This window comes from Chelonia mydas, chromosome 7 (genome assembly GCF_015237465.2).
Source record: "Chelonia mydas isolate rCheMyd1 chromosome 7, rCheMyd1.pri.v2, whole genome shotgun sequence".
NCBI lineage: Eukaryota > Metazoa > Chordata > Testudines > Cheloniidae > Chelonia > Chelonia mydas.
The window spans coordinates 106,824,530-106,838,812 of NC_057853.1; the positions used below are offsets into that span (position 1 = coordinate 106,824,530).

The following is a 14,283-nucleotide window of genomic DNA, read 5'->3' on the forward strand; positions in this document are numbered from 1 at the left end:
TTCAAGTCCTGGTTGACACCATGGGGTAAGCTGAACTAGCGCAAGTCATGGTTCAATCAGTAGTGCATGGTCACACGGATGCAGCTGCCCATGGCAATAACCTCAGTGTAGACAAGGCCTAAGATTCTGACCTATGGTAGATCTACTAGCTGGAGAGGTGATGTGACAGAAAATATTATAATAAGACATATAAAGGCAGCAGATGTCCCAACAATGATCCTGCTCCCGCTGAAAGCAATGGTAACACTTCCATGAATTTCAGATGAAGCATTATCTGGCGCAATATGGGCTTATGTCCAATAAAAAAAAGAGAGGAAAAATGGATCAGAATGAGTAATTTTAATGTATTTAAATTAAAGAATTTATTTTTCTAAAAAAATCCCCAAACAAAACCAAAACAAAACAGTGGTTTGATCTAGATACAGCAGCACTGTGACATTATTAGACATTATGTACGAAGAATTCAAGCAGCCATAGAACACAGAAGCCATTATCTTCAGTAATAACCTCAAAATGAAACTAGTTTCATAAAACAATGTTAGAATCTCCCTGTAATAAAACAACAACAAAAAACCCTTTGGATACTAGAATGATTTTTTGTGTGTGTACAATGTCAACAGCCACTAGTTCTTCTAATTGAGAACATTTGCTTTAATTTATTACAAAACTGATTTGTTGACTGAATTATGAAAGACAACTTTAACATTTCTTTAGAAGTGTCTGTTCCTCTTACAGAGACTACAGTATTAGCAGTGCTTAAAAACATTTACTCCTGGATACGCTTGTCAAATTAGATCAGAATACTACTGTGTGTGTGTGTGTGTGTGTGTGTTAATACCAAATGTGAATTTTAATTTTCAAAGCAGGTGAAAAGACTAGTCGTAATATGAAACTCTGCAGTTTTACAATTTAATCATTAGTCAGATATGGGCAAATACAAGATGGTTCATGAAATTTTTAGATCTATCTACATTGCTTGGAAATGCAAAATGAAGTTTTTACATCCTCCACCTTCAAAAAAAAAAGGCAAAAAGTTGAGTCTTTTAGATGAGTGTCCAGTATTTAAAAAGTGCAATCAAAGGAGATTGCACTCAACACATACAATATAACTCACATGGACTGGTTAATAAACACACTGAACAGCTGTGGAATGACAAGAATGGAAAATACATTTATAATCCAGGCACTATCTGACATGTTTCTTCTTTCCTGGTAGTGATGGTTCCTTGGGGGCCATTTGATTTCCAGAACGCCTGGGATTCCCTTTTGAAGTCCTTTGATCCTAGAAATGTGATAATCTCTTTAGTTTTCATAGATGGGCCAGTGAGTTTTCCCAACGTTTGTCCAACATGCATCATTCTGATTTAACACAGCATTTCAGTTATTCAGTATCTAGGAATTCTGTCACATGTGGAACAACTGTTCAGCAGGCAAAGAGAGATTTTGAAGTTTAACTGGTGATTATTTTTTGTCCCCTCCCTCATAGATATATGTTTTTAATATAAAAGGGGAGGATCTTGAATGATTGCTATTACTGATTAGCTCTGAAACAAGAAAACGAACACTTTAAAGTCTATACTGTTAGCTCTGCAGGAGGTCTCGCTGCTGAAGCAAAGTGCATAAAATCTCAGCATCTCAAAGGAACTAGGACAAACTATTTGAAAAAAATCATGAACCCTTATTTACGTGAGTTGTCTCACTGAAGTTACATAGGTAAGAGCTGCTAGATGAGGCTCAATTCATTTAAATAAAAAACAATTAATATTGATACTTAGCATTTTTTTTGGTCTAGAGACTTCTGAGTGCTTTCCAAAGGTGGCTAGCTTTCATTACTCCTTTTATCAGACCAGGGAAGCTGAGATGCGCATAGGTTAATTTTGTTGCCACAGGCAAGACAGAGGATCAGTGGCTGGCTTAGGGATAGAACCCAGCACTCCTGACTCCAAGTATAAACAAACAAACAGGGGAAACCTAAGCCAGACACAAGGAGATCATCTTAAATCAAAAATCACTCTGCCACTGCCAATATAAGTAATGCATTGTTTAAGAGTCTCTCAGCGTATGGCTCTTCCTTTATAAAAAACATCTGATAGTATTCTGCAGTAACAGACCCCAGCATGGCAGCTGGTATTTGTATTACTGCAGAGTAGAGGGGCTATTAGTACAGACTGCTGTTGCCTGGCTTTAAACATCCTCTTACAGCACTGCATAAAAGCTAATAGTTGTTCTCGCTAAAGGAGGTTGCTGTCCTCCTGACACATGGGAATTTGGAATGAATAGGATTTAACCCTGTTTCCTCGGCTTCAGCCTAAGGACACTCATCGCTATCATTATTTTTTAAATGATAGGTGGAGTTAGTGCTTGTGAGAGGTCTCAAACTGATAGCTCTGTTTAGCCACAGCTTCTCTTGCACTTCCCTGCTAATGATTCTCAACCCGGCCTGGGATAGACCAGGACCAGCTCCCAGGATGAGGGCAGGTCAATCTCTGCGTCCATTCACTCCTTGGCCTCCCAGTTTTAAGGGCCTTCAAATGTGCCAGTGATGTTTTGGTGAAATGGGCACCTAGGCACTTATTAATGCTGTTATTTAAATTAAAGTAGCAGCCCAAGGCCACAAGCAGGACCGGGTCCCATTGTGCTAGGTGCTGTTTAAACACACAGGAAGACAGGATCCCTGCCTGGAAAAGCAGACTAGCCCCAGGCAAAGAGAAGTCCAACTTTTCAAAGCAAAGAGAAGTCCAACTTTTCCAGTGCTGTTTAGAGAATGCTCAGGAGCAGCTGATGAGCCATCTCATTTTTGATCAACATATTTAACATGTGGGAGGGAGCCTTACAACAAGAGCCTTGAACAACAAGAATTTGTGAACTTAAAGAAGAGAACCTTTCACATGAACGTACACACACACTAACCTAGTTCTCAAACTGTACTTAGGAGTTCATAGATACTGTATCTCCCTGTTTCTACTTCTTTTGTTTGTACTACAGAAGTTTGTTTATCTGAGGCTTCTCTACTGAAAAGGATAATAGCAACTGACTTTGAAATGTAAGACTTGGGTGGAAAAAGTAAAGATGCCAGTTGGATCTAGCTTGGAAACATGAGAGTTGGCTTAACAAAAATAGTCCCTGCTGGATATTGTGTGTTCTATTCTACGTATACTCTGAAGAAGAAGAAAAAAGCATCTGTATCCGGTAAGATACCAATCAATCAGCAAAGTTTGGCTACATGTTTCTTACAATGAAATTGGACATAGTTACCCGGGAAGGGGAATGATCACAAGTGACTTCAAAGATTTCTTAAAAACATTCCAAATTTTCTATGAAAAACAGAGCGTCAATTGAACAAATTCCTCTAAATATCTATATTAAGTAGATCTGATTCAGCACTGCAAGAACGGTGTTGACTAACTTTCATTTGAATTCCTATTGGCTGCTTGGTTTGACCAGTTTTGTGCGTTTTTTCATTTGCATGAACAGGTTTTTGTTCACACATGTCTTAGGAATGGCTGTTTGTGCACGAACACCCTTATTTTCACATGAACAAGGTTATATGTGCAGACTCAAAAATATGTATTTGCTATTATTTTCATGTTTCAGAAGTTTCAATCATCCAAGCAGAAAGCAGAAAAAATGCCATGTGACTCCTTCACACACAACTCAAACAATCATTGAACTGGAAAGTTAATGAAGAACCCATAGACCGACGAGTAATTTTCAGCCTATCTGGAGAAGACTTAAAAATAAATCCAGTTGCAGAATTCAGAATCAGTTTGTAAATGTTTTCCAAACATTTAAAGAGCTAAATTTGCTCAACAGTCTACTCATACAAATAATTCAACCAGCTCGAATCTTGTGCACTTCCCAAAAGGATCTTTGCTCTAATTGGAATGATAACAGATTAAATGAATCTTGTGCTGGAAAACTATGAAATAACTATTTCTTTCTACTCTTTTGCTATGTGCAAACCCACCTCAGAGCTATTCATTATGATTCAGAGTACTAAACACTCTCTTGCTAGCAGTATGCTCTATCCAAAGTATTATAAAGAAATTATAGAATCATTGAAGATCAGGGTTGGAAGGGACCTCAGGAGGTCATCTAGTCCAACCCCTTGCTCAAAGCAGGACCAATCCCCAATTTTTGCCCCAGATCCCTAAATGGCCCCCTCAAGGATTGAACTCACAACCCTGGGTTTAGCAGGCCAATGCGCAAACCACTGAGCTATCCCTCCCCTCATGTTGTAGGCCTGGTTTTCAGAGGTGCTGAACCCCCACAGCTCCCATTGACTTCAGATTGAATTGTGAGTATTCATCACCTCTGAGAATCAGGCTCCATGTATTTGGGGGAGTTAGGTTGTGCAACAAATTGATTCACTAAAGTTCCATCCATAGATATCTGTGTTCCAATTTTTACTGGATCACACAAGTGAATGTGAGCACAGTGTGTTCTCAGCCGAGTCTCAAGTAGGATATTTAACACAAAATACTGCTCAGTTGGACATAGTAGGCAAGCGCTGTTCAGGAGACTCACAGGACGGGTGGTCAAGACTGGTATTGACTGGCAGTGTTGTGGCTACACATCATGTTCCTTCGAGCCAGGGTTATCAACTGGTCATTTAGCCTTAACAAACAGCCTTCAAGGGAGGCTTCACTGTAATTAGGTTTTTCATCTCTAATCTAAATGTGAAGTGTTAAAACAACAACAAAAGAAAATGGAGTCTTCATGCACCAAATGGTTAAAAAGGTAGAGAATGAGCTCCTCATGCATACGCTCTGCACTCACCCACGTTTAATGATGAATATTAATATGTGACTCTTATAATGACTTTTATCCAAGAGCCTCATCACACTTTACACACATTCATGATTTAAGCCTCACAACCCCTGCCCCACCCCGGGCGGCAGGCAAACATTATTATCCACATTCTTCTAATGGGAGATAGGTGCCTCTATAATGCTACAAAATGAGGGAGTAGCAGAACTCAAAACAGAACCTAGGACCATGCTCTATCTACCACTCAGTGCTCCCTTTGCTTTGCATTTGTGCTTATGAATTAACCGGTTTGAGAGAGCACTGACATACTGCGCACACAGATGAATCTGAGTGTAGTTCCGGCACGTGGACATCAGCCTTTCCCTTTGAAAAAACGTTTCCCCATAAGGATATTCTAGGCAAAGCAAGGAAAGTTCTACATACAAAGCTTCTCATGCACACTGGTACTGAAACAGTGAGCCCTACATTAAGCCCCAGAGATACTGAGGTTCCTCTTCGAATTCTCACCTACATTTCTTGAAACTGGGGGAAATCCACCCTGATGCAGAGGGCCCATGCAAGGCCATCCACAGAACGCAAACTTTGCATAAGGGGCCTAACACAAAGCCCACTACAGTAAGCGCACAGATTCCCACTGACTTCAGAGGGCTTGCGTCAGAACATAAATGGAGAGTTTCACTCACACAGTACTTCTCTCTTCTCATGCCTACTAGTGAGTTGGAAGTATTACAACTAAACTGGAGACATAATTAGTCCAAATTCTCAGCATTCGCTTCTCCACATTCTTTCACCTCTGCTCAAATCTGCAGTGGCATCACTAACACAGGTGAAACTGCTGGCACTCTCCCTGTTGGATCTTTGCATGGATAAAGTGAGGGGTAAACACCCTCTGTGCCACCGTGTCTTCCCAGAACATCAGTCAGAAGGAAAAGGGAGACCATTTTTCATTACTGTTTTGGATTGTTTACAACACGGTCTTAATTACCTGTATCTCTACAAGTGATTGAGAGAACCTACAACCTTATTAGTTGACCTACGGGGTGTCTTGGCTTCTTGGCATTCTGTACTCCATGACAAACGCACATCAGCCCATTACATACATACATAGCCCAATATCTCCATTTCTTTCTCCATCAGCTAATTTACAAAAATTAAATTTTTCTGACCCTGTTCTCTGTCCCTTACTGACCTTAAGTTGTTCTAGAACAGGGATCGGCAACCTTTGGCATGCGGCCCACCAGGGTAAGCCCCCTGGCGGGCCCCGGGGCCGGTTTGTTTACCTGCTGCATCTGCAGATTCGGCTGATCGCGGCTCCCACTGGCCGCGGTTCGCCGCTCCAGGCCAATGGGGGCTGCGGGAAGCCACGGCCAGCACATCCCTCGGCCCGCGCCACTTCCCGCAGCCCCCATTGGCCTGGAGCGGCGAACCGCGGCCAGTGGGAGCCGCGATCAGCCGAATCTGCAGATGCGGCAGGTAAACAAGCCAGCCAGGGGGCTCTTACCCTGGTGGGCCTCATGCCAAAGGTTGCCGATCCCTGTTCTAGAACTTACTTTATTTTGAGTCCTTATCATTCATGGCTTTTCCTGTAAAAAACCTCATGTACTCTGTTGCTCTTTCTGTGTTGGACAAGGAAACCAGTTTCACATCAGCATAGGCGCTGACTCTGTGGGTGCTCCGGGGCTGGAGCACCCACAAGGAAAAAATGGTGGGTGCTGAGCATCTACCGGCAGCCCCCTTATCAGTCCCTGCCCCCCAGTGTTTGCCACCTGCCAGCTGGCCCCGCTGATCAGCACCTCCCCCTCCCTCCCCGCGCCTCCTGCCTGCCGCGATCAGCTATTTTGCGGTGTGCAGGAGGCTGCAGGGACAGGGAGGAAGAGCGAGGGCTCAGTGTGCTGGGGGGAGGGGGCGGAATGGGGCAGGAAGAAGTGGGGTGTGGGTGGAATGCAGGCAGGAAGAGGCAGGGTGGGGCCCGGGAGGAAGGGGTAGAGTGGGGATGGGGCCTGGGGCAGAGCCGGGGGTCGAGCACCCCTGGCACATTAGTAAGTCGGTGCCTGTGCACACCAGTCTAATCAAAGAAATGCAGGGCTGGAAAGGACTTCAAGAAGTCATGTAGTCTATCTTCCCATACTGAGGCAGGATTAAATATATCTAAGCCATCCCTGACAGGTGTTTGTCTCACCTGTTCTTAAAAGCCTCCAATGATGGGGATTCCAGAAGCTCTCTAAGTAACCTGTTCCTTATGGCTAATTAAACATACATGTAATTCTTGCTAGAAAGATGCTAACCCAGTTTCCCTGGGCAGCACAGACCTGGTCTAACCTTAGCGTAATAGTTTAATTCTTAGACATGACATGTCAGGCATCAGTTGTCCCAAAGGTTTAGGAAAACTCAATCAATTCAGCAACCATTGTAAAAAAACATGGTCAACCAAACTATTTTACAGCAAACGTTGAATTCAGCAGATTCTGTCTACACCAGTGGGGCAAATGTTTCCCAACATCCGTGGAAATGGGTGAAGCTGTGTTTGACACTTGATGTCCTACATGGCATGTTTGAGAATAGATACACTCCTAGCATATAGTATGCTTTTGTTAACTGGTTCATAGTATGGATATTGAACCTGACTGAGCCCATCTATACCAGTGGGACAATTGTTTTAAACAATGATTTGGGGTAGCCTGAGATGATGCACTGTGGAATCAAAAAAGAGCAAATGATACTGTTTTACAATGGGCACTGAACTCAGCTAACTCTCTTAGCTGATGGGACAGTCGTTTCATCACTGGTTGAGGGGGCCAGAAAAGGAGCCATACAGCCTAAGGGCTCTAGAACAGCTCACTTGACAGTGGACATGTGTCAGAATGGATATAATGGATGTGAACAAGTTGAGATCCAGAGCTGAACCTTCCTGGCTTGGTTCTGTCCTCTATAGCTTCCCTGGCCAGCACAGACAGGGCTATTGAGTCAATCTCCTGGTAGCTCTGTGACATAAGCAACTGTTGTAAAAGCCTTTTACTTGTGGCCTGATCCTGTATCACTGAAATCAGTGGGAGCTTTGCTGTTAATTTAAATGGGTGCAGGATTTCAGGCCTTTGAAGAACTGAGGACAACTTGTCTTTCTTATCTCCCCTTGCTAACATTTGTTCTTTCTCTCATTAGCAATAGTAAAAAAAGTTTGAAAAGGAGGAGGGCTTAAAACAGGGTTCCATTAAAAACAATAATATTGTGATGATCTAACAACAAAAATAAGTGCAAATCTCAACAGTGCTGGTCCCATGACATTACGAACTTCAGACATAGCAAATAGTATTAGATGCGGCAAAGTCTTGACTACGTATTTTAGCATTTAACACAAGACTTTACAAACCAAGAAAGAGGAAAAATGTATGCAGTGTTGCTGTAAGCCAAATATACAGATGTAAAATAATTAAGAATAAATTGTGCCATAAAAATGCATGTCAGTAAAACCAACTTGATAAAGTGAAATATGAATAATTTTCTACACTTACTAAAAAGAACGATTTCTCATTTGAGGCTCTGGAAGTCTTGAGTCACATTTCTTTTAAAAAAAAGTCTTAAAACACATGGCTTTACAGCTGCTGCTCAGAAAATATACACCCCAAAGTCTGACCTTCATTTAAATACAAATGTACAAAATGTAAACTGAGACAATAGAGAAATTTACAAAACTTTTCTTTAAAAATAATAAAGACAAAATTCAGTTCTAGTATGATGCTATTTAAATACGTGCAAGTAGTCATGTTCGTTGAATTTCTATTGCAATGTTCTAAATAGACAAATCTGATTCACACCATCTTGAGTGCCACCTCCAAAAACAGACCTGAGTGGAAATTTCTTCATAAAATGTGAGGCTCCACTGGAAGGAATGGATAGAATATCTCCATTGCTGGGAGATCATTTATTTTTTAACTCAACGGTGGATGCTCTCTCATCCTTAGAAGCTCCATAGATTATAGTGGAAGGATGCAACACGTTGTTTCATGAAAGTTGAGTTCAAACTAGCTGCTTCCGGTGGAGTTTGAACTTACATGGTTTGAATTTATGTGGTGATTTAAACTCGCCTTTGAATTCGGTGAACTCTTTGAATTGTTTTGATGCTGGAGAAAGGAGAAAACAATTATATTTATATCCCCCAAACATCCCAGACCTCCCGTCTGTCTCACATTTTGGTCGTGTCATATTATCCCGCCTACTTCTGGTCTTGTAACATTGTGAAGATTTACTGAAATAAAAATTATTCAGCGTGCTTGCCCTTATTTTCCATGGGTCAGGAGAACCATGGGAGCTCTCCAGAGACACAGAGAAGAGGATACACGTTAGAGGAGTCAATTCAATGCAGCACAAACCGTTCTGGCCTCCTAAGCTTTGTCTTCCTCAGAGCATACCTGCTAACATTTAGGGAGACATGCCTTGTAACTCCAGTGTAATATGCTGGGTTCAAAATGTTATGTGGAAAAGTGGTCAATATTGTTCTAAAAAATAAGGCCTGTCACTCTTAAATAGGGATGATGGGTAGGCATGTCAGAGCCAACACAGCAAGAAGTGTTAGGAATGGCACATGGGGGCCCAGCATACTCCAGTGCAAAGAGGACACAGTGCTGCGCATGCACCACTGTAAAATAAGAAAACCAAGTCTCAGTCGTGAGCTCCACTCATGCAGTAGGGAGGCCAGGTGGAGAGAGACAGAGGAGGTGCTTGTTTTGGGAGGGAGCAGCAGGGTTTGGGTTCATTAGCATGACTAGTTCTCCCAGCCTGGCAGCCAGCTTTGCTAATGCTCCATTCTTAGCAGGTGTTCTTTTCATGGACAGTCCCCAGTAGCCCTGGACACAAAGGAATCAGCAGGGGTGGCAGAGCTGCCCTTTGTTGGACATAGGTGCTGAGCCAGGGGTTACTAAGAGCCTGTGAGGGTGGGACTGAGGCCAATGTCCGGAGTAGAAGGTGTCCTTGCTAAATTCCAGCCTAAACTACCTGCAGCCTGTTGAGGGGAACATGATAAACAACAGAGCTGGTCAGGAAATGGGATTATTTTCTGCAGAAAATTCAGATTTTTCAGCAAAATATCAAAAACTGAAACATTTCAGCCAACCCCCAAAATGCTTGGATTTGGAAATGTTGCTGTGATGCCTCTTTGAGAGTCGCATTTCAGATGCCTCATGCTCCCATTCTCCTCTATGGGCCAGATTCCCTGGTCGGACAACATCTCCTATGGTCTGGGCATTCGTTTATTTAATGAAAAATTGACATTTTCCATGAAAAGCAGACAATTTTCTCTCTCACCCACACAATCATGTAACTTACAAACCCAATTTTCCATTAAAAAAAACAGCTTAGATGGAAACTTTCAACCAGCCCTAATAAATATCAGACTAGCTATGGCCAGGTCTTAGAAAGTTGGAAGTACTGAATCAAATAGGAACTCCTAGGTGCAGACACTTATTTGAACCACCTGAACATACAGAATCTTCAGAAAATTACAAGGAAACTGTGAGAACAAACCCTCCCTGGCATTTCATGTCTCTCTCGTGATGGACATACCATAAGGGCAGCATACATCTCACACAGGAAAGTTCATCAGGACTCGGAGACACAGGCGCCGACTTTGCAAAGTGCCAGAGAGTGCTCGACTCCCGGCCCCACCCCTGCCCCACTCTTCCTGCCCTCACCCCACCTCTTCCCACCCACTTCCACCCCCCACCCCGCGTGTGTCCTGTCCTTGCTCCTTCCCCCCTCACCCCTCAGACTTCTGCACACTGTGAAACAGCTGATTGCAGCAGGCGGGAGGTGCGGGGAAGGAGGGGCCCGCTGGCAGGCAGGTGGGAGGGAGGGAGGGAAGGGGGATTGATAGGGGGATTGCTGGTGGGTGCTCAGCACGCACCATTTTTCCCCCAAGGGGTGCTCCAGCCCCAGAGCACCCACAAAGTCGGCACCTATGCTCAGAGAGGCTCTGTCTGTTACATTTAAGATCTCACCTGACGTTTAAATATTCTATGTAGTAATCCTTTCTTGGGTGGCTCTGGGGGGTAGCTTTTGTTTAGGTCTGGTGAAATAGTACCATTTGGTCCAAACACATTTAGTTCTTTAAAACACTCTGTTTCTATCATCTGGTAAAACACAGAAAGAATAAAAAGAGATGATGCATTATTACTATTATTTATTAATATTACAAGAGACTCCAGATGCCCCAATCGGGATCAGGGGCCCCATTATGCTAAGAGTTGTACAAGCATGAAATAAAAGAAGTCCCTTCCCTAAAGAGCTTACAGACTAAAGAGGGACAAGATGTGACAGGAGGGTGTAGGAACCAACAAGGGCCAATCAGCAACAGAACACTTCTCTGGCTATTATTGTTAGGCAGTTTACTGTGGATGTAGTAGCAGAGATGGGTCTGAAGATGTACAGTCTTCTGATGGCTTGTTAAATTGAACTGAGTAACGCTAAGGCCCTAGAGTGGGAAAATCAGAGTTAACGTCACAACCAAAACACCACTTTCAGTTTCACTGGGAGCTTCCATAACTAAGCAGTTCTGACCGCTGACGCTGTCAGCCCAAGATGACCTGACCGTAGCCACCTCGAGGAAGAGTCTCACTGTTCAAAACAGCAAGGCAGTTTAGTCAGCTTTCCCACCATATTCATCACCTCCCATGAGGTGCTGTCAGCATGCCAAGGAATCAATACAGTGAAAAAGCATCTTTTGCCATCAAGGGTTTGAATGGGGAAAGTATATTGTGTTCGAGCAATAGCTGAACCCCTCTCTGTACTGGCAATATAACCTAACAGATGGCTTCAATCTCTAATGTATAAGCTTCTGCACTATTCCAATACGTCTTACTAAGAGAATGCCCCATTCAATTTTGCATTGTTTTTCTTTTCTATGTTGGAGAATATAAAATATGGATTGGCCTGAACCCAAAAGGCCAGTTTTGAGCCCCCCTAAACTATGGGGAAGTTTATACTTGGATCTGAACTTTACAGCTGGCTCTGTTTCTACCGCAGGCAGAACAAATCCCCCAATCAAAAACCCTGGCACTTCAGAAAAGTTCAGATCCAGATTCAAATGCAGCAGCTGGGGCCCATCAGATACAAAATAATGAATGAGATGAGTGTCACGGATAGAGAGCCACATTAAGGCAGAAATCCATTCCGCGGAAGTTCTTTAGAGCCGTTATCAGAACATCTCTATGGAGACCAGCAGGAGGAAGTACAGGAGGACCCTTGCCAATTTATACAAATATGCAGAATCTGCAGATACAGTCACCTGAACCTGACATCTGTGGTACTTTATAGATCTTGAAAGAGTGCGTTTGTAACTTATGAATGCATTAGAGTCTGGCAAGCTACCCAGTGGGTATACATTACTGGAAGCACACAACTGCTCTTAAGCAGCCTGGGTTAGAGATTGCATTGGGGTGATATGATCATGATGTACCCTTACCTCATTCTGCCATGGAATAGATACGGATCCTGTGGAAAACTTGGAATAGAAATCATCATCTGTTTGGTCCAGGTTTACCCCTTTCACTGTGGAGAATTGCTCGATGTCTAACACATCCTTGCAGTACACGGCTCTGGGCTGTCTCGGGAGAAAAAGCAGGAGAGAAAATGTCTTTGAGTCTGGACACGTGCCTTTATTCACACAAACATTCAAGTGAGAATGTCTGACCACAAGCAACTAGCCACATCCTGCCTTCCTATACTTGCTCTGCCCATGTGTTTATCGTCACAGGCTGACTTGCTTTAAGCATTTAAAGCTTCCACTTTGAAGTCCTTACAGCATCAGCAGAACCACAGTGTGCTTTAGTCATCCATGTAGCACATGGCTAAGAGGTGATGTGACGAGGACAGAAAAAATAAGATACGGTAAAAAAAGGATAAAAAAAATAGAAGCACTGTTTTCTTTTAGAGAGGGGGACCCACACAGGCCATTCAAAGACTGGAAAATCTGTACAAAATGCACACCTGGGATGGCTCTGTCTGCCCCAGATGGAAGTCTCATTCTCCTCAGCCAGCTGTGGAGTTTGCAAGCTTGAAGCTTTAAAGGAATTTGTACTAAATGCTAAAGAACACAGAAGAGGTTTTGAGTTTTTCTGTTGTTTGTGTTAATAGCTCAGCTCTTTCTCAGCCGTTGGAAGCTCTCTAGAGCCATTCCTATGAACTGCTACAATTTTCACTGCTGTATTTCTACAGATGCAAAGTCAAATACCTTGAACTATTTTACTATCGCTCTTAGCTCTCTGGAACGACTGCTACGTCACTTTGAAGAGACATTTTCCTCAGCTAACACACCAAGAGTCAGCCATATTGAACAGAAAACAGAAATACTCCCTGGTAGTTACTTAACATGGACTCATTGCATGTCCATAGAACCTACCCTAGCTGCACAAAGTTACCCTTTAATAAGGGCATAACCAAGATGCAGCTTGCAGGACTAGTGTAGCCCACCGAATTCTACAACATGATCCACTTCCATGTTAAGGAAGATAGCGTAAGTGCGGCTTGCAAAGCCTAGAGATCCCAGCATGCAACTGAGCAGTCTGGCCAAATTAATCAAAATGAAGTGCTACGTGCTGGAATCTGTATTCTCTGTGTGCTGTGCCTTCTTATTAAAGATGAGGACAGCTATAGCCTACTTAATTCTCTGTGGAGGCAGTGTGGTCCAGTGGCAGAATGGGAGATGTGGGTTCTCTTCCCACCTCCATTCCTGACAGTGTGACCTTGGGAAAGTCAATTAACCTCTCTGTGCTTCAGTTACCTTCTCTGTCAAATGGTTATAACAATACTATACCTCTCTTTGTAAAGTGCTTTGAGATCTATGAATGAAGAGAGTTCTGTGAGTGCTGAATTATCTAGCTTAGATGCAGCTCTTGAGTTACCAATAAATTGCCAGCTGCCCTTAATGGGGCAAAAAATTATGAGCCTCTAGTTTAGCAAACACATGGATAATAGATGCCCTCTAGCCATTACATACCACAATTAAGCTTTCAGTGGGCTCTAGCTGATCCCATATTTGAGTCCAGAATTTTCTAATTTTCTTCATGAGAAAGAAACACTAGTTTGTCTCCTATTTCTTCCCACTGAAGCAGGTCATAACACTCTGGGCTAATTGGCAGGAATAATGAGGCTACATAGTAAACTGCAAAGCCAACCAGAGCAGCTAAAGTAAACTTTTGTAGCTTTTAAACCACTTTGGTTTGATTGAGTTTGCTGCAATGCAAACCAGAGCTGCCAAATTCTTACTTTCCCTAATATGTTAAAACTACAATGCTTACTTGGAGCCATATGGGGACTTTAGGCTAGAAGGCCTAGCCAGATAGACAGGCTTGGAAGAGGAAAATAACCATGGAACTCTGTGCATGGGGAGGAGCAGTGGTGGATTAATGATTTTGCCCTAGGCCCAGAAATAATTGCCACCCCCCCCAGCTCACCTCCACTCCGCCTCCTCCCCTGAGCGCGCCACCAGGTCCTGCTTCTCCCCGCTCCCTGCCAGTGCTTGTG

The 14,283-nt window shown here is 43.1% G+C and overlaps 1 protein-coding gene across 6 annotated transcripts in view; it reads right to left on the bottom strand.

The window, feature by feature from the left end:
- Positions 1 to 347: 347 nt before the first annotated feature.
- GRK5 (G protein-coupled receptor kinase 5) overlaps positions 348 to 14,283 on the bottom strand; it is a 229,373-nt gene continuing 215,437 nt past the window's right edge. For 4 of the 6 annotated variants that reach the window (XM_027826655.3, XM_037905857.2, XM_037905858.1 and 1 more), the window contains 4 exons: positions 12,224 to 12,361; positions 10,761 to 10,892; positions 8,820 to 8,888; positions 348 to 1,282 (listed from right to left, as the gene is read on the bottom strand). In XM_027826655.3, coding sequence (XP_027682456.2) covers positions 1,187 to 1,282; positions 8,820 to 8,888; positions 10,761 to 10,892; positions 12,224 to 12,361 — 435 coding nt within the window. In that variant the 3' untranslated portion in view covers positions 348 to 1,186. Of the gene's footprint in view, positions 1,283 to 8,279; positions 8,889 to 10,760; positions 10,893 to 10,969; positions 11,234 to 12,223; positions 12,362 to 14,283 lie in introns of those variants that run through there. The other 2 variants (XR_006292229.1, XM_043551422.1) reach the window with 2 other exon arrangements.